This window comes from Ambystoma mexicanum, chromosome 10 (genome assembly GCF_040938575.1).
Source record: "Ambystoma mexicanum isolate Mex_15411 chromosome 10, UKY_AmexF1_1, whole genome shotgun sequence".
Classification (NCBI taxonomy): Eukaryota; Metazoa; Chordata; class Amphibia; order Caudata; family Ambystomatidae; genus Ambystoma; species Ambystoma mexicanum.
Genome location: NC_090932.1, coordinates 1,169,001,854 through 1,169,020,695, shown reverse-complemented (window position 1 = coordinate 1,169,020,695; position 18,842 = coordinate 1,169,001,854). Strand labels below are relative to the sequence as shown.

Sequence of the window (18,842 nt, the reverse complement as noted above, 5' to 3'; positions counted from 1 at the left end):
CGACGTCCAAAGACGTTTGTGCTGAACTTGCTGCTGTGCGCCGTGTGCTCTCGGAGCTCTCACAAACCCTCAGAGACATGCATGGACGCGAGCAGGCAGAGACGTCATCCGTGGCAAGTTCCGTCCAGGGCAGCCCCCAACGCAGATCTGGCAGGAACCTGCGCTCCACAGGCAGGGGTGCCCCTGATACCCGTAGAGGGGGCTTGCAATAGCGTCTACCCACGGGCAGCATGCATATTTGGACACTGGTGTTGGGGGGGGGGAAGTAGGGTGGAGGGGGTGTGTTGGGCTTCACTGGGTGGCGGGTCCATAGGGTGTATGAATCAAATCACATTAACAATACAGCACTTCATTATCATCCAATGACATGTGTGGACATTGATATTTGCGTACGAGGCCTTCATAGGCGTACAGTCCACTATGTGCCTGTACTACACACACACAGTGCCACAGGTCCCCTTTCCGTGTAATAGGCACCATGCGTGGTTGCTAGAAGCATGCATCTATGATGCTCTGTCGGATTGCACGTGCATCCTGTGCCTCATGGACTCCTTGGGGTGCCTCCACATCCCCACCCTCATCATCATCATCTTCAGGTGCATGCAGTACAGCGTCAGGGGGCATGGGCACATTCCTACGTATGCACATGTTGTGCAGCATGACACATGCCATGACCATCTTAGAAACCCTCTCATGGCTGTACATGAGTGCCCCGCCAGACCTGCTGAGGCTGCGGAAACGAGCCTTCAGTAGGCCGAATGCCTGTTCAATGACCACACGGCTACGTGAGTGGGCATGGTTGTAGTCCTCCTCATGCTGGTTCTGTGGGTTCCGGATTGGTGTAAGGAGCCATCTCTTCAGTGGATACCCGGCATCACCTGTATGGGACGAATAAAGGGTGTCAGTGGAATGATAGTGCTAAGTAGCCCCCCCCCCCTCCTGCAAGGTCATTGACGCATCAAATGGGCCACGATGTCATGCATGGAATGAGACTCACCGAGTAGCCAGGATCTGTGCCCTGCGTGTCGCTCCATGTAGCGTGGTATTCTTGAGTTCCTCAGGACCATAGAATCATGGGTAGATCCTGGAAATCTGGCACAACAATGCGTAAAGATCTTGTTGGAGTCACACACCATTTGCACATTGATTGAATGAAATTGTTTCCGGTTGCGGTACTGGACCTCCATGGCATGTGGGACAACCAATTCAACATGGGTGCAGTCGATGGCACCAATGCAACCCGGGATGCCGCCAAGTGCATGGAATCCCACCTTTGCGTTGGTAATTTCCTGGTACGTGCGTGGTAGTGTGATGTGGTCGTCGGCGTGCTTCAGGAGGGCATCGTGCACTTGGGAGAGTGTCCGTGAGAACAGTGGCTGTGAAATGCCATGCAACTGTCCCACTGTGTGCTGGTAGGTGCCTGTGGCCAGGAAGTGGAGTACAGACACCACCTTCAGTAGGGGTGGGATGGCGGTTGGGCTATCTATCATGCTCACGAGGTCAGCATGTGTCATGTCCACAATGGCGATTATGGTGTCCCGGTCCAAACGGTAGAGGGTGTGGATCTGCTCAGCAGTGAGGTTGAACGGATCAGCTCGGAGGCGTGGGATTGCGGGCCGCCTGCGTGGTGGTAGTGGCAGTGCTTGTGGGCCTTGCTGACCCTGCCTTGCCCTCCTCCTCCTCCTTCTCCTCCGTCTCCCCTGTGCGCCCGGTTGTTGTACCTGTTGTTGTTCGTCGTCTTCTTGTAGTTGTAGCACTTGCAGTGCTATCTGGTGCCCCAGGCCCAACATCGCTAGTCCTGCCGGTAGCATTTTGGAGTGGGAGTGGTTGTGGGCGGGGTTTGGGTCTGCTATATATGTGCTGTCGGCCTGTATGGCCTCCACCTGTGCTGATTGAATGAATCTGTGGCAGATGCAATCCCTTCTGGCCGAGCACGTCCCGCACGTAAGGCTGCATTTGGCCGCATGGCATCTTGGGATTGGAATCATGTATCAAATCCCGATGGCAGTGTGATGTACTTTGACTGATTTTCATGCTATGCTCCCATTGTTACACATGCTATGATTGCAGCCGCTTACATACCTGTGAAGAGTCAGTGGTATGTAGGGCTCGATCGATGGCCGACCCTCATGCAGCACAGTATCGTACTTCACCGACGGGCGTGGCGTCCCATTTGTGATTGCAGCCAGTTAGCATTATGACACACAGCCGCACTACATTGATGTAATTGTGAATGCAAGCGTTCACAGAAGCCTTTTCGACGTAATGTTGCAAGTGAGGAATTCGAAGGCCAGCATTTTTGGTTGCGAAGTAGCGGTGAGGAGACGCCCACAGGTCTGCCTGGAAATGTAACGTTCTATTGTTGAATGTCCTTGGGACAGGGCCCATAACGAGCAAGCAATGAATGACATGAATTGAATGGGATGCGCAATAGCGTAGTGGACGATAAGGCAGGACGTTCCCAAGTCCATCTAGCTTCACGACACTACAGATCCGGCCAGGAGCACAGTGGTTTTTGCAGACTGCATTACGCACAGACGCGATGGAAGTTTCACATATTATGTGAGTGAATGTTCATGCGTTTTCATTGCGGGATGAGGGAATGATGAATGGATGCATGGACAGATGATTCCATTTAGGGTCTGCCATGTACATGTGTTTTTTGATTCAATCCCCTTCCCCTGCGCTATGTGATGCAAGGCTGCCATAGTGGGACTTACGTCTATCTGCCCTTGTCGGATCCTCCCTGTCTCGACGCGCCTTCATACACTTGTGTCTAGGCACGTTACTAATCCCATGTCATGGGTTCTATCTTGACGGACGCATGCACAGTAACCGACGTTGCCAATGGTGTATTAACCTCGATTGGTTTCGTTATGTATCGATACTGATTTAGGGGTGTGTATATTCCTTTGGAGTGGGCTAGCATGCATATGGGTGTGGATTTGGTGTGTTGAATGAAGATAGTGATGCATCATGTGTCCTGTAGTGCAATCGGTTAATTTGTGTTTCATTTTGGTGACAGGTATCTCCTGCCCTATTGCAGATGCCATCTGTACGCCACTCCTCCAGATGGATTTTACTCCCGACACCTGCAGCTTCGGGTGAATCAGTGGAGCACCATTACGATCTTATGGGACGATCGCCAATGGGCCACATGCCCTTACGCTGTTCTGGTGGCTAGGTGCAACATTTCGGCCTTTCAGCTGGACTAGTGCCTGCCTCATGGGACGGACCTGCGGTTCTTGCCGCTTCCATGTTGCCTTTTGGAACGTTGATGTTGGCCCTGTGTGCCATGATGGTACAGGGCGTCACACAAGTGGAAGCTGGTCAATTATTGCAGATGCAGCCCTCGGTGATGATGGATGTTTTGGTGTTATTTTACAAATTGCTGTGAGGCCTTTGTCATTTGGATGTGCATTTAAATTGTATTCCGATATTTGGCGTGTTGCGTTATTCTTTGCAGGTGATGTGGCGATTTTCGATTTGTGGCGGTATGTATTGCGAGATGATCTGCATTGTGTTCCGCCTTCTGAGTTGAGTTGTGTGGTACAGTACTGGCCGCTTTTGCCTACGTAGCACAGTGTGGTCACGGATAGGGGCTGCCATTGTGACTGTTTACATGATGTGCTGTTCAGGGGCGGGGGATTGGCTTTTGGCCGACTGGTGCCTGTCAGCCAGGTCGATTGATGGTATGATGGGATGTTCAGAATGTGGCTGGTCACAGGTGCCTGTGTTTGCGTGCGTTTGTTGGAGGGGGACTGGGGTCATGTCCATTGGAATAGCTTCTGTATTGATGCCATCTGTGCCCTGCAGCTCCCATCGGCCCCTCTTGGGATGTGCCTGGCTGCTCAGTCACTCTGCCAACTTGTGTGGTACATGCTTCTGCTGATGGTTGGTTTGTTTACTGGCAAGAGTACAGGGCTGGTGCAATCCCCCTCAGGATGCTGTTTTGGATGTTGCCTTGCGCTGGTGGCAAGCGATGGGGGACTACTGTTGTTTTGTGTCATGTGTTCTTGATTTCCATTTTGATGTCTTGTACCTTCACATGCCTGTGCTGCATCAGTACGGCTATGGTGACATGCCGTACATGGATGCCCACTCACGGGGCGCTTTGTACACCTGCATGCATTTCTACGTTGGCATGCATGGGTGAATTGTAGATTTCACTGGTTGCATGGTGTGAGTACATTGCGCCTGCCAGGAGTTGTGCAATGTGGCCAGGGAGTGGAGTACAGGCACTCAGTGGGCCATTTACGGTTGGTTCACGATGCCGTATTTCTCGCCATGGCGGAATGGTCCATTCCGCCATGCCTGATGGCGTTAGGTACATGTCCGCTAGGGTCGGAATTGGCGTACCGTTGCACCATGGTGGTGTTTGCGGTTTGGCATGGTGCGCGCGCGCGTGCTTAGTGCAGTTAGCGTTGGCGTTCACTACGGTGTCGCTAATGGCTTCGTACTTTGCGGTGACGGGTCATAGTCGCACCGAGCGCTTTTCGATGGCGGTATTGCATTTCCGCCATCGTTTTCCCCTTTCCGCCAGGGTCGTAATGAGGGCCAATGTGGTGACATTCTGGCTACACCTCTGATTCTGGTGCTTAGCGTTTTGCTTCTCGTGTTATGAATGCACGGTCCAGAATGCAAAGCAAAACCAGGACTTGGTGGTGTACTGGCGCCTGACGTGGGGCAGCGTGAGCTCTATTCACTGCGCGAGCCACTCGCAGCTGGCATGCGGTCCCTGAATGCCGACCTCCAAAGAGGCTGCAATGACCATCTGCGGGGGCCATATCGCTCCATTTCACAGGGCTGCCATCATGTGTCCTTCTGGAAGCCATTGCCCGCTGTTACATGGTCTAATTGATTCGTTATTGCCTCCCACAGATGTTCCAATAGTGGTCGGGTTTCTGGTGAACGCAAAGTTGGACTGAATGCCACTTTAATAGGCATCCCTAAATAGGAACTTTCACGATTTCAAATGGCCCGAAATGCAGCAGTCTGGCTGATCTTTGGGGGTTCAAGGTTTACATCAGTGTCAAACCATCACCTCTCTTTGCATTGGCTGGCTGTGAGTCAACAAATCGATTATAAAGCCCTGTGCTTAATTTGTGAATGCGTGGATGGACTGGCACGCTCGTTGCCTGTCAATAGGATTTCCTTTCACCAGCCTTCAGGATCACTTAGATCTGAGGGAAAGAATGGATTAAGATACTTTCATCCCATTATTTTCCAAGAGGGATCTTTGTTTATGGACCTAGGCTGTGAAATGCATTGTCTCGGGGATTAAGGAACATCAGCTACCTACTTTTATTTCGCAAAGCTTTAAAAACCTACCTATTCCAATGATTTATCTAGATTTTTTTTAATTGCCTAATTTTTTCATGCTGAATATTTGAAGATCAGCGCCTAAATGCAGTTCATTCTGCCAGGTGTGCGGTAAACATGAACAAATACAAAATGTTCCACGTGGCACCTACAGAACTGCAGGACACTGATAAGCAGGACGATGCGTTTAGTGATGGGGAGCAATATGGAGTGTCCCATTTCAAGACACAGCTACTATGTCATGGTATTTCGATTGGTGTTTGTAAATCACACATCTGCCACGGGTGCTGCACCCATCACTCCACTGAGGGGAGCAGCAGGAGGCGGGGAGAGCCGGCAATGGCACAGGCTTGATAGAACACATTTGGGCCCTGTAACTTATTTATAGATTAAGCACTGCACGTACAGGTGTGCTGCCTGTACCTCTTGCCTCTATACGCACACACATGCACACACGCTCTGTCAGTTTCTTTCTTTGCAAACACACACATACACATCGGTGTGCTGCCAGTTCATCCTCTCTCTGCAGGCACACTCCCACATTGTGTGTCAGTTCTGTTCTTTGAACACAGCGGCATGCTGTAAGCTCGCCCTCTTTGTGAGGTGCTTGCTGTGTTGAAATGCGCTGCACGCATTGCACATTCTGCTCCCGTGGCGGGAACCAGGAGCATGGTTCAGTTGGTTCATGCTATTATCTGCGCCCCTCCTTTGGATATGGTTTGCCTGCATCAGAGGGGATCACATCTCAGATCGGATCATCTTGATCATTCGGGGATCCCTGGCCTCGTGCAGCTGTCTTCTCTCGCTCCCTGTGCTTGCAGAGAGAGCGTGACTTCCGGGTCATTAGCTATTGCGAGCGGGTCCTTTATTGACCCCACTAACTGGTGTAGAATAAAAGGCCCTCTACCTAGATGGGTGTCAATAAACCTTATAAAATACTCTTCAAAGAACATCTTGCCAATCACTGATTGCTCCACTCAACCCTTCGTCTCCCTCTCGAGAGCTCCCCCGGCCCGGCTGCCCATATCCGCTCTAGCCACATCTGCACCGCCGCACCCCACCTGCATCCTCCTGGGTGCATCCAATATGCACAGCTCGTGCTTGCTTCCCAACTAGGTTTGTGCTTTATAAACCGCATACATACATACATGCATACACTGCTGTGTATTAGACCTATTATCGCTGTGCCTGTGACTCTTGTGATGCTGGTTGGAGGTACCTATGTCACTTGGTATGAGAGATCTGCATGCAAACATGCTGTAATGAGTGTGACATGTCATATGTTGTGTCATTTCTTTCCATTCTCTTCACTCTCGCAGTCTTTCTGGTCTCCTTGCCTTTTATACACCACATCCCTTCCCCATCTCATCTCACCCCCTCTCCTCTTCCTTCCTTCCTCTACCTCCTTTCTCTCTCCTGCCTTCTTCCTCTGCTCCCTCCACACTATCACCATCTCCCCTCCTTTCTTGCTCGTTGGCGCCTCTTACTACTTCTCTTGTCACGTATTCCCTATTGCTTCCTATTTCTCTCTCTCTCTCGTTTCTCCACCATCTTTCATTGTCACTGTCTACCACTCCTTCTTTTCGTTCCCTCCCCACTGTCTACCCATATCACAACACCCTACCTCTTTCTACTTTTGTCTCACACTCTTCCCACTCTTCTCTGCCTCCCTCTTTGGACTTTGCCCATTTTTCCTCCTCTGACGCCCCTTTTGTTGCTCATCCTTCTCTCCCCCCCTCTCCTGATTGGCTCGCTCTTCTCTCTTTGCAGCGGCGCTGGACTGAGCTTCCTCTTCTCCTGGCTGCTGATTGCCTTGGTCCTCGTCACCTTCGTGGTTGGAGGGAATGTCCAGACCCTGGTCTGCAAGTCCTGGTCCAATGGGAACATGTACAAGGTGAGTGCCACTTTCAGACATGGGCCTATGCATACATGCGCAAAGTAGGGCGTGGGGGTGGAGGGGGAGGGGCATTCCGATGTGAGCTGATCAAAAGTGTGCAGAGTGAGTGCCACTTTCAGGCATGGGCCTATGGATGCATGCACAGAGTAGGGGAGGCATTCCGATGTGAGCTGATCAAAAGTGTGCAGAGTGAGTGCCACTTTCGGATGTGGGCTGATCGAAACATTTACAAAGTGGGTGCACATTTCCGACTCAAACCAAAGGAAACATGTATAAGGATAGTTAACCCTTCAGCCAAAAGCCCATGGGAACATTTATATTGAGTGTAACTTTCAGAAAAGGGCTGATAGAAGGGCCAAGAAGCTGAGTGTTGCCTGAAGACATGAGCCAATGGGGAACTCTCCAGTCCGAGTGCAGCTTGCACTCATGAGTCCCAGGATGCATGGACTGCACTAGCTGATTTGATCTTTCAGTCATGGTCTAATGGGATAGTGTGCAACAATAGTTTAACTTCCAGTCATTGTCAAATGTAAATGCGCCCATTGAGTGTTACTGACATACAATATATGAATAAAACGGTTTTGGACTATTTGACCTAATCACATTTGATCGAATTTCTTTGACCTTTGTTTCGGTCTAAAATGTGGGGAGAGACCCCCACAACCCTCCCCACACTTCTCAACCTAATCTATAGCCATATATTTAATTAAATTTGACCGGAAAAAAGGTCAACAAATTCGATCAAACGTTTTAGGTAAATGTTTTTAGGTCAATTATGCTAATACCGAATAAAACATGTAGGGAGAGAGCACAGAAATCAGCCAGGAGCTGCATTTTGGAAACACGCCCATGTGTTTGCCTCTGTCTTTTAGAGCTGTGTCTCTTAAACCTAATTTCCAGGGTCCAGATATATCAACCTGACTCTTGTTTATCGGGGCTTCCCTCTATATTAACCCGACCCTTCAAGTGGTAGTCTGGGCTGATCAGCCAGGGCACCTCTTCTGAGAGGAAGGTGGATTTAAAGGTAAACACTTGCGATAAACACACAATAAGGGAATGCCCACACGATTTAGCTCCACATTAATATTCTTCATAATAAAGTGGTGGAAAAGTAATAACTACAAAATATTTACTGACCAATGTAAAATCATTTCCAGAACACAGAACAATGATTACAGTGGATCCTGAAATGTTCACACGGGTCCGCCGGGCGAAGTCGACATTTATTGGGGCTCACAGGCCTCTGGGAAGAGCAATATCCGCAGGTCCCAGAGTTGGCCTATTGTCCCAGAGATATTCATGGGCCAATGTTAACCAATGGCGATAGGAAGGTGGCCTTAAGATGGCGTCCCACAAACTAGAAGGAACCAAGGGAGAGATGCACATGGATGAGAGGGCCAATAAGAAAAGCTCCAGCTCTAGAGCGCCACTAAGCACTTCCCAGGAAACTGCGCTGCATGCTCCTGGACTCTCTGCCCCTTCCTTTCCTTCTTCAACAGATCTTGGTGGAGGTCGCAGGCGCTGCGTGAAGGGATTCCTGTGGCCCAGTAGAGTAACATTATGCCTTGGGTGGCACTGAGGCTCACTAAGGGTCTAGCAGGACTTTGTAGACCTTTGTGAAAGTGTCACAATCCCAAGAGATCACTATTCATCCCAAGAGATCACTATTCATCCCAAGAGATCACTATTCATCCCAAGAGATCACTATTCTGGGTTTCTCCATCTTCTAAAAGAGAAGTGGAATTTAAGTACCTGTAAATATGTTGTGGTTGCTCCATTATTGTAGGCATATTTGTATAAAGAGTATATGCTTACAGGCCTATTGTGTGGGCATTCCCTCATTGTGTATTTATCAGAAGTGTTTACTGTACATTTATGCCATCCCTCTCCTTATTACGAGGTGCCTTGGCTGCTCGTGCCTTAATACCCCGCGCAACGCCAGGATCACTCAGAGAACACACCCCATGCACCAAATAGTTAGGAATACAGAGAGCCTTTCAGTCCTGGGCTCAGGGGCCCTGAAGGCGGCTGGTAGCGCTTGCTCCAAGGGCCTTCCTATTGCACTTAGCCCATGCCAGCTAGCCCATGACGTTCCCCTTGGTGTGAAGAAGAGCAAAGAGGGACGGTCTCTTCACTTCCACCGGTCCACGGTCAAGGTGCACACTGACACCTACTGCAAGACTTGCCAGGCTTGTTAAATGTCAGGCAAAGTGGATGCCAACGCCCAGGGACCCTTGTCCTGGCAATCCCCTTCTATCTGAGAGGGTGGGCAATGGCCATTCTGATCCCTCTTGATAGCTACAATTCTTCTGGGCATTGGTTCACCTTGGTGGTGGTCGTCCATGCAACCAGTTCTCCAGAAGCCCTACCCATGGGAACATCCACTGCCAAAGCGGTGAGCAGGAATCTCATTGCCTAAAGAGCAAGGACAGATCAGGGGAAACGCGTCTGTCTTGGAAACAAGACAACGCAGCGCAACACAGGTTTGGAGTCCGATCCCGCGCTTAGAACCCACTTGTTGGTATTATGTGCATTTTTTATGACCAATTAGAAATGATAAAAGGTTGCCTCTGACATGTGAACCGGCTTCATGTCTCACTAATGCCGAGGGTTGTGCAGTGTATCTTTTCAAATGCAACAGCAGTGGTGTGAACGGCTGCACTCCCACTTGCATTTCTTATTCATGAACATGTTTATTTCGGATTAGTCCATAAAACAATCCATACAAAAATATAGTACACAATTGTATATAAAAACATACAATCAAGTTGCGATAAAACACCTTAACAACGTATCCAATTATTACGTACCATGAAAAATACATAATTCAGGGTTAAAGTGCGCCCATACATATCACCATTTCCAATCAAAATTTGGGAATACTTTGTGTGTTTGGGAGCCTAGTGTAATGTGGCTTTGCGTTAGCCAATTAGCCATGACCAGTCATGGTTACATGTCTTGTGAAAAAGCGGTCGGTGTTAGACGTTTTTACAGAAAAGTGTTAAAGTGCACATGTCTGGATCATAGTTTGAGGTAGTGTCCTGCTATTCAATGCATGCCTGCATTTCGCTGCTGTAAGCCTGTCACCCTTTTTATATTATAACGAGCAAGATAGAAGACAGGCCCAATGCATTGATTGTGAGATTGCCAACACGACCAGCTCGTCAGTAGGCATCTTTGATAGAGTGAATGCCTCTGCCTGTTGTCCAATATTGTATTTTAACAAGACTGGTTTCAAATAGCGTTTCCTAAGGTAACTTTAATATGGCCACAAAACAGGATGAGTGCAACATTCTCTTTCCGTAGTATACTCTGCCATGTGTGATGACAATGGCAGAGTGCCAACCCTGTGTCTCGTGAACAAGGGACGTGCATGGAGCGGTCCTGTGGCATCCAGCTACTTCTCCCGGTCTAGGAGCCGGTGTGTAGCATTGATATTCAATGGCTTGTGTTGTGGACCTAAGAGGCATTTCTATAGTGTCCCTCATCTTTGTTGCAGTACGACTTGAGCTTGTTTCTTAGTTTGGCCGTTTATCAATTCAGTATTGACCCACCGTTGTCCAAGTTCCATGGAAGCGAGCTCTGCTTCCACGTGGCCACGCCGTGGTATGCCCGTCCCTCCATTCTGGGACAGAAGGCCTTCTCGGGCTTCTTTGTACCTCGAGAGGTCTGGGGATGCCCCGAGGCGTGCCCAGTACAATATTGGGCAGATAGCCCCCATATCTGAAATTCCAGTGTGGACTAGGTCCACCCATGCCGCCATGTTCGATGTACTACTAGGGAGGAGGGTGACCATTTTTAAGAATGTATTTTCCATTAGCTGCAGCCTTGATTGTTTAACATGCCCACAAATGTCCACCCCGTAGACTGCTGCAGCCCGCAGTTCAGACGTCAGTGCACCGTGCCCATTGGAGAGGGCAGGTTTTATAGTCATGTTACTTGCACTATCAAGGTTCTCTGTTGCTTTTCCCACCTGTGATTGCCAGCTGCCATTACAAATCTGGGGCTGAGGCAGTCAAACCTATCCTCTTGCTCAATTTGAATTCATGGTTGTTTTTTATATGGTGGGTGCAATACCATTACTTTGGGTTTTCCGATGTTGATTGTAAAACCACTTTCTTTGCATTCCCTGTGGAATGCAGCCACTTGTTCTACTGAGCCCATAGGAGTCTTGGGGACCAGAATCGCCTCATCTGCAAAAAAATAAGGGGACTGTTCTTTGTCCTAATCTGGGCGCATTTGTGTCTAATTCGGAGGCGTTGCTAGGGCAGGGCTGCAGGGATTATAGCCCTGGGTTTTTTGGTTGTAGCTCCGGATAGAAGCTCAGAGGCTACACCCAAAAGGCTAGCTAGCCCCGAGTCCCGACAGTCCCAACATTAACTTAGCCCCAGATCTTGTGCAGACCGAGCAACACTGCTGGTCTAATTGTGCGAATTTTAAATAAAGTTTATTGATATAAATTGAGAACAACATGGGGCCAGCACACTTCCCTGTCTGACTGCAAAATGTATGCTTATTGGGGTGGTGGTATACCCAACTAGGTTCCAGCGGGCCCTGCCCGTATTGTTTGTGTATAACCCAATGATGGCGCGTAAGCGTTCACTCAGTATTTCCGGATGGCTGGGGGTTTTCCACAGTTTGTTCCTTCGGACCCCGTCGAACGATGCCTTTAAATGGATAGAGGTTGTGTAGAGATTAATCTTTTTTTGCCCAACATATTTCTGTTTCAACAAAAACAGCCTGAATATTTCATCTCTGGTGCTTAGACCAGGCTCAAAGCCTGCCTGGAGATGGCTCCCCACTTCCCTCTCCTTGACCCAGCTTGAGAGGTGCAATAATAAGATGCGCCCGTATGTTTTACCCGCCGCGTCCAACAGTGATATTGGCCTATAATTGGCCGGGTTGTCTCTTCCACCTTTCATGTATAGCGGGACAATGATGGCCTCTGTCCTTGAGCTGAGGACTCTGCCTTGTTTAGCAACTGCATTAGAAATGGTTAAAAGTACTGGGGCCCAGATATCTACCTCCTTCCTGAATACATCTACTGGTACCATAGCGGGTCCTATACCTTTTCCCTATTTTTTTAACCTTATAGCATCTTTGACCTTTTTCATAGTGAATTCTAGGTCTGGCGAATCATGATCTACAAGCTCGCCGGTGTCCTCTCTTATTACCTTATTTGGCTCCTGACCAAGGGATGCATAGAGTTCTGTGAAGTGCTTTTTCCAGGACTCTTTATAGATGCATTTCTGAATAGTATTCATTTCCCCAATTCCCCTGTTGAGGTTTTGGCAACCTTCTTCACAAATAAAGACCCTTTGTTCTCTCTCAGGGCTACTTAGACCTCTCGCCATTCATGTTCTGGGTAGGATTTGTTTCTCGATCTAGTGAAATGCTTATATGATGCTCTCAGGGACAAGTTGGCTGGGCCTGTGTGTTTTTTTAACTCCATGATTAGTGCCCTTTTCGCCCTTCGCCAGTCCTTATCAAAGCCTTTGGTATGTTGGAGGGTTTTCGCAGGTACTGTCCTTTTGGGTTTCGTTACATGGGATGCTATGCAGGCAATCATAGCTTCGTAGGCTGTGACAATTTCACTGTTGCTTGAGCATAACGTTTCAAGTAAGGGCAGTAGGTCATGGTAGATAATTGGCTCTATTTCACTATCTACTATGTCTGCCCATCGTCCCATTTTATTCTCAGGTTTGCGTTCCCTTATATACAAATATTAGAGCCAAATCCTATGCCAGGGGCTATCGTACTTCTCCTAAAGCTTACACACATTGACCGATGATCACTATCAATGCAGTCGTTCACGTGTTTGTCAAGGCCCAATCTTTGGCACCAATGAGTATATAGTCTATATGGGATTGCATTTCTATCTCTCAAATAGGGATAGACATGCCGTTTTTTGTAATTTCACTCTGAGAGGCCCTTAATGAACCTGTCATGATACAATGTGCTCCAAGGACCCATCAGACCTGCACAACTAACACTAGGCCCATTGTTTACACTGGCTCGGGGCCACAGATGAATGCTCAGGTCACCTGTGTAAATAATGTTCCCTGCGCATTTCTTAGAATTACATAACTAAAACAATTTTGATGTGAAGTACATTAGATGTGTATTTGATGTGTGCATTTATGTACACTTAATGTAAGGTTACATGCGTGGGAGTAACATTATGCAATTCCAAGTTAAGTGTAGACCAGCTAAACTGGGCATTGTAAGCCTGATAAGAGGGCGTGTGAAATAAGTAGGTACATAGACACACACACACTTACACACACACACGCGCGTAACCTAAGGGGTATTCCCATAAGTTTAAAATTTCTTGAAAATGTTATGAGCACACTTAAGTTACACCTCAAGTATGTGCTTCACATAAGATTAAGAGTAAGAAGATGTATGATGTATAGAGACACGTATAATGCATGGAGTGAGAAGGGATATGAGGGGTAAAACTAGGGTTGATAGCGAAAAAAACGATTTAACTAAAATGTACATTTTTTCTTCCATAGCCTGCGCCAGAGTAACTGGTTACTTTTTGCGAATCAGTTTTAACGTACACAGAGTTTTCTGTGTCAGGACCAGGTGGTTTCAACCAGTTGTGGGTCTAAGCTCCAACTAGCACAACTAAGGACAAAAACAGCATTTTTTGTGACTGGCCCCATCTGTGTTTATATACCCCATTAATTACTCTGGTGATTGCATTTTAAAGTTTACAAAATTGTGCTAGCATTGCACAAAGCCTCACACATTTGATTCTTGAGAAGGCAAAATAAACTTCAGGCCTGTCGTAAGTGATGTAATTAGCATCTTTTTATCTGAGAAAGTATGAATAACCAGGGGCTAGTTTGGCTTAATTTAAGAAACTATGTCTAATACTTGTTATCAGTGCATACCGTCTTACTGGATTGTTACTTCATGAGACAACCTGAACGCAAAGGGTTAAATTCCACTAAGAGATATAACATTTCATTACACATATGTATTGTGCGATGGGGGAAAATTAGAAAATCCAACTGTACAGCAGGGAATCTCACAGCTTGCACATGGTTCATAGCATAGTTTTCACCAGTAAGTGAGGGCGCCATAGGACAGCATTGGTAGTTGTGACATTCTGCGGTCACATATTCATTGCCCCACCTTGTATTGACCTTTTGCACTTATTCACAAATCCTCCCCCCCTCTCTCTCTCTTCTCTCTCTCTCTCTCTCTCTCTCTCTCTCTCTCTCTCTCTCTCTCTCTATCTCTCTCTCTCTCTCTCTCCCATTTCTAGTAAAACCTTTTTATCCTTATACTACTATTTCCCATCCCTTTGTTCTTCATCTTATTTCCTCCCTTACACCATCTTCTCATCCTGTGAATCTCAAATACAGGGGAGCTTGCAGCATCACCAACTTGAACATCAAGCATGACAGGGCTAGTGAACACCACTGAGAACATCCAGGGTAGTAGAGCCAGCAGACACCACTGAGTACCCACAGCAAGACAGAGCTGATAGATCACATGAAATTAGTGGATACAACTCAAAACAGTGGGTCTTGGGACTGCTAGGTTTAGTGAGAATCTCATATTTTGCAGAGCTGGCAGGTACCATTCTGGACCTTGGATATTGCAAAATCAGGGGCTACAGCTGAAAACCGTATGCACTGAAGCACCAGCAGGTACCACTTAGATTGTGAGATATTGCAGAGCAAGAGGGCACCAGAAAGTCGACATATGGCAAAGTACCACTGAATACTCCAGGTAGAAGAGGCTAGCAGGTACCCCTTAAAGCCTCCGTTTTTACAGAGCCGGAGAGCACTCGAAAGCCTCATATAGTGCAGAGCAAGCAGGTTAGTCTGCAAGCCTCAGAAGTTAGCAAGTGCCACAGGCACGCTCGGATATTGCAGAGCTTTTAGGCACCACTGATATCCTTGCATACATTAAAACAAGCAGGTGCAACTCAAATTAAGAGCTATTGCTGAGGGCTTCCTGATTCCATGTATTTATGTCTTTTTAATTCTGATGGTGTTTTTACAGTGCTTTCATGAGGAACATGGGGAATCTGTGCTTATCAGTGTTTTCACAATTTCCCCTCAAAGTAATTGGACAATTGTTTTTCCAGGGAATTCAAAAATATTCATGTGTTGCCATATTTATGACTTGTTGAAGCAGTAAAGTCACATGGCATACAAAGTTGTTTGAAACAGAAATATTTTCTGCGGCATAACTTCTCATTTTGCACTAACTATTTAGTAGGGTTGCAATTGACTCACATTCCCTTCATTAACGTTACAAAGTCCATGGATCAGCTTCACTGCAAGTATAAAGGAAAGGGAGTTCTACAATTGTTCTATTTTCAGCAGTTTCACTGAAACTGCAGGACACACAACAACACGAGTTGGGCAGCCTTTCCCTAAACTAAAGGTAAAGCCATCTATGGACTATGTGCAAAGCCAAAGGTGTGTAGTAGATCAATGAAGGGCTGGAAGAGGGTACCTGTGGCGCTTGCTGGGGGAGGTTGGTTGGAAAAGGTGAGTGTAGCTTTTTGCTGCAGTGAAAGTATGCAGACTAAAGCAATGAAAGACAAAAGAAAAGTGTCAGAGGCAGCCATTCCTACAGATAAGCTGCAACGTGAACCTGGAAACCATTTACAAAGCTGTGTTCGGCATTCAACATCATTGGGGACATGGTACTTGCACGCATCTTCGATCACTACTGCTGCTCCATGCCTTCCCTTGTAACATTGGCAACAAATGCAAAGCACCCAATAAAAATAAAACCAGTAGGCATGAAGATGGTGTTTATCCAGTTTGCACTAAAAAACAAACTTTGACCTTGGTGGGATTTTACAGGGATTTATCGGATTCAATCTTCATCAGTACAACCTAATTAAGGAGGTCCTCTGATTATAAACAGTGTGCAGTTCTTACTGAGTATATGAAATATGCAAGAAATAGAAAAGTTCTAGCGAGGATCCTAATAATGCCACCAGTAAGAACCAGCACCAAGAGCCTCAAGCATAGCAGAACCAGTGGCAACAACAACGAACCCCAAGTATAGCAGATCTCTCAGGTATCAGTAAGAATCTCAAAATGTGTTGCATGCTTGTTCAATATTCCAGTTGAAATTCAAAAGGATGGGTCAGTTACCCCACCCCTTACTTTTAATTTCTTTTTCTAGTTTCTGGAAGAGCCTGGCAACCTGCCACCAAGCATGAACCTCAGCAACATCCTAGGCCTCAAGGAGAACATCAACATTAGCAACGCCTATCAGTGAGTGAAGCACAACCTTTGTTCTCTTATTCTCTCGATCATGATACTAGATTCTGCATATCGAAAGAGATGGGTAGATACCCTTTTTTTGTTTTGGGGGGGCTGACTCTTGAGGGTTGTATGAGATCAATAAGAAAAGAGATGAGTCAAGGCTACCCCAATCGTCAAAATGAGTTAATGTGCTCTTATCTTTTGCAGCACATCTAATCACTTTCTGTTACTAACCTCACTTTTTCAGAACCCAATGTTCCTGTGTTGTGAATAACACATTAATTGGTTACTTTTGTCGTTTTAATGTGCAACTTTATTTAGAATAAAATGTGTATTAACAGTATCTCAATCTGTGAGCTTGATCATGAATGGCTAAGTGAACTACATTTTAGCCTACTGTAGGTTGTTTCTGCACTACCTGTGCGTTGAAGGGAGGGGTTGCCTTGACTCTTCTCTTTTCTATTAGATTCTGCAGCAGACATCAATCCAGAATATTTGTATTTGTGTTAACTAATAGCATGTTACAGTTAATTAAAATGTTCTACGTTGACCATAATAATGAAATTACAAAATTACAAAATTACATGATTACAAATTCAAATAAAATCCAATGAATCGCTTAGCCAAGCTTTGCAATATCAATACAATATAAAAACCAGCATACAATTAATTATTCGCCACATCTAGATAGGACACTATCTCTTAAGTAGTTCACATGGAACCCATCATACAATAATGGGGATGTTGCCTCTCTTGTCAATGTTTTTGATTAGTTCCGTAATATGAAACAAAAGTTGAAATGATGAGTTTCACAGAATCATGGAATTGCCAGATATACAGAAAGCGCAAAAAGCCTCATATTTAATATTCTCTAGCCTATGATTTTCTTTACCCAATACGCTATTATGAACAGAGAGCAAAGATTGACATTGGGTACGTAGGTGTCTAGTTGATTCTATAGTATGTTGTGAGAGACATAATCTAAAACATAATCGCTCAGCTCTAAGGATAAGTCACTGGAGCTGATTAAATCTTAGGAGTAAAATAAAATGACGGAATCTGTTATTTATATGTTTATATATTTTAACAAATATTTCTATGGTGACTTAAATGCAAAGTTTTGTGTTGCGTATTCTGCCAAGATTTGCTTGGTGCTTAGTTAGTTTGCCCTGAGGCCCCAGTCCCAGAGAAAAGCCATTTTCTTCAATTGATTAATGAGAGTCACCATTCCCTCAAATGGCTCAACATGTAAATTGATACATTCATTAAAATCAGAGCAGGATTTACGAAATTGTGCTGAAGGATTACCTTTATTAGTGAGTTGTGTGAGCAACTTCCCAAACATAGAGCGATTATAATCTTCTCTATCATTTATCATTTTTAAATATAGAACACTGGGTTTTATTTTTTGCATGGTGCTCAAAGAATTTAGACCTAGCTCAAGACGTGTGGTCTGTATTGGGACCCCTTGCTGCAGACATAAAGCTGACCTTCAGATCTTACCTTCAGGAATGTTTAACCACTCAAAAGTTCCAGATAAAGAAAATTGAGATTATATAATATCCTACTAATGAGGGAGTGTGGCCTGCCAATTAATATGGAAACCAGTCTCTTACTGGGTCAGGCTATGGAGCTCACCGGACCTTGTCAAATATAGGGAAACTCTTAACGATTTGTTGAGTTACCTGCGGGGGTTGTTCTCTCCCTTGGCTGTGCCATATAAAGCGACAACTTGCAGTGTCTGGTCTGGAAGATCTCTGGATCAAGCCTTTTCCTATGCCTACTGGCTCAAAAAAGGATGTAAAGGGCTCTGCTAGGTACAACTCCTTATTTGAATGTGCTTAAAATTGAAATCTAGACAGGACTATCTAATCTCGAAACCTATTCTGGAGGAAGAGCGCTATTTGGAAGTCATTTCACCTGCCTTTGCTACTTTTAGATTGGGCACTCTACAGGTGGGAGCATTCACGTGGGTTTGGATGGGGGGATCTTCATGGCTTTGCCCGGCATGTGGCCTGGCCCTTGAATCAGCAATGCATTTCTTGCTATTTTGCAAATGCTACCATGCTCTAAGGAAACATACCTAATCCCATTGTTTAAGAGAGAATGTGTCAGAAGCAGTCGAGAAGCAGTTGCACTATACCGGTCCACTGCTTCAATCAATATTAGTTTTTTGCCAAATATATCTATCGCGCCTGGTTACGTAGGATGACTAGTTAAGGGTTGACTGTATTTTTAAGCTCAGAGTTTTTTTTATGACATTTTTTCTGTTCTATATTGAAGGTTGTTTCATTTTGTATTGTGAATCATGTAATGTATTGTGTATACTGATGGTAAAACAATTGCTGAATAAAGCATTGTTTGACTGACTG

General features: G+C 46.1%; 1 protein-coding gene across 3 annotated transcripts in view; it reads left to right on the top strand.

Annotated features, from left to right (window-relative positions):
* PROM2 (prominin 2) overlaps nt 1-18,842 on the top strand; it is a 531,075-nt gene that overhangs the window by 335,186 nt on the left and 177,047 nt on the right. For all 3 annotated transcript variants that reach the window (XM_069619114.1, XM_069619113.1, XM_069619112.1), the window contains 2 exons: nt 7,093-7,216; nt 16,388-16,479. In XM_069619114.1, the coding sequence (XP_069475215.1) occupies nt 7,093-7,216; nt 16,388-16,479 (216 nt within the window). The remainder of the gene's footprint in view (nt 1-7,092; nt 7,217-16,387; nt 16,480-18,842) is intronic.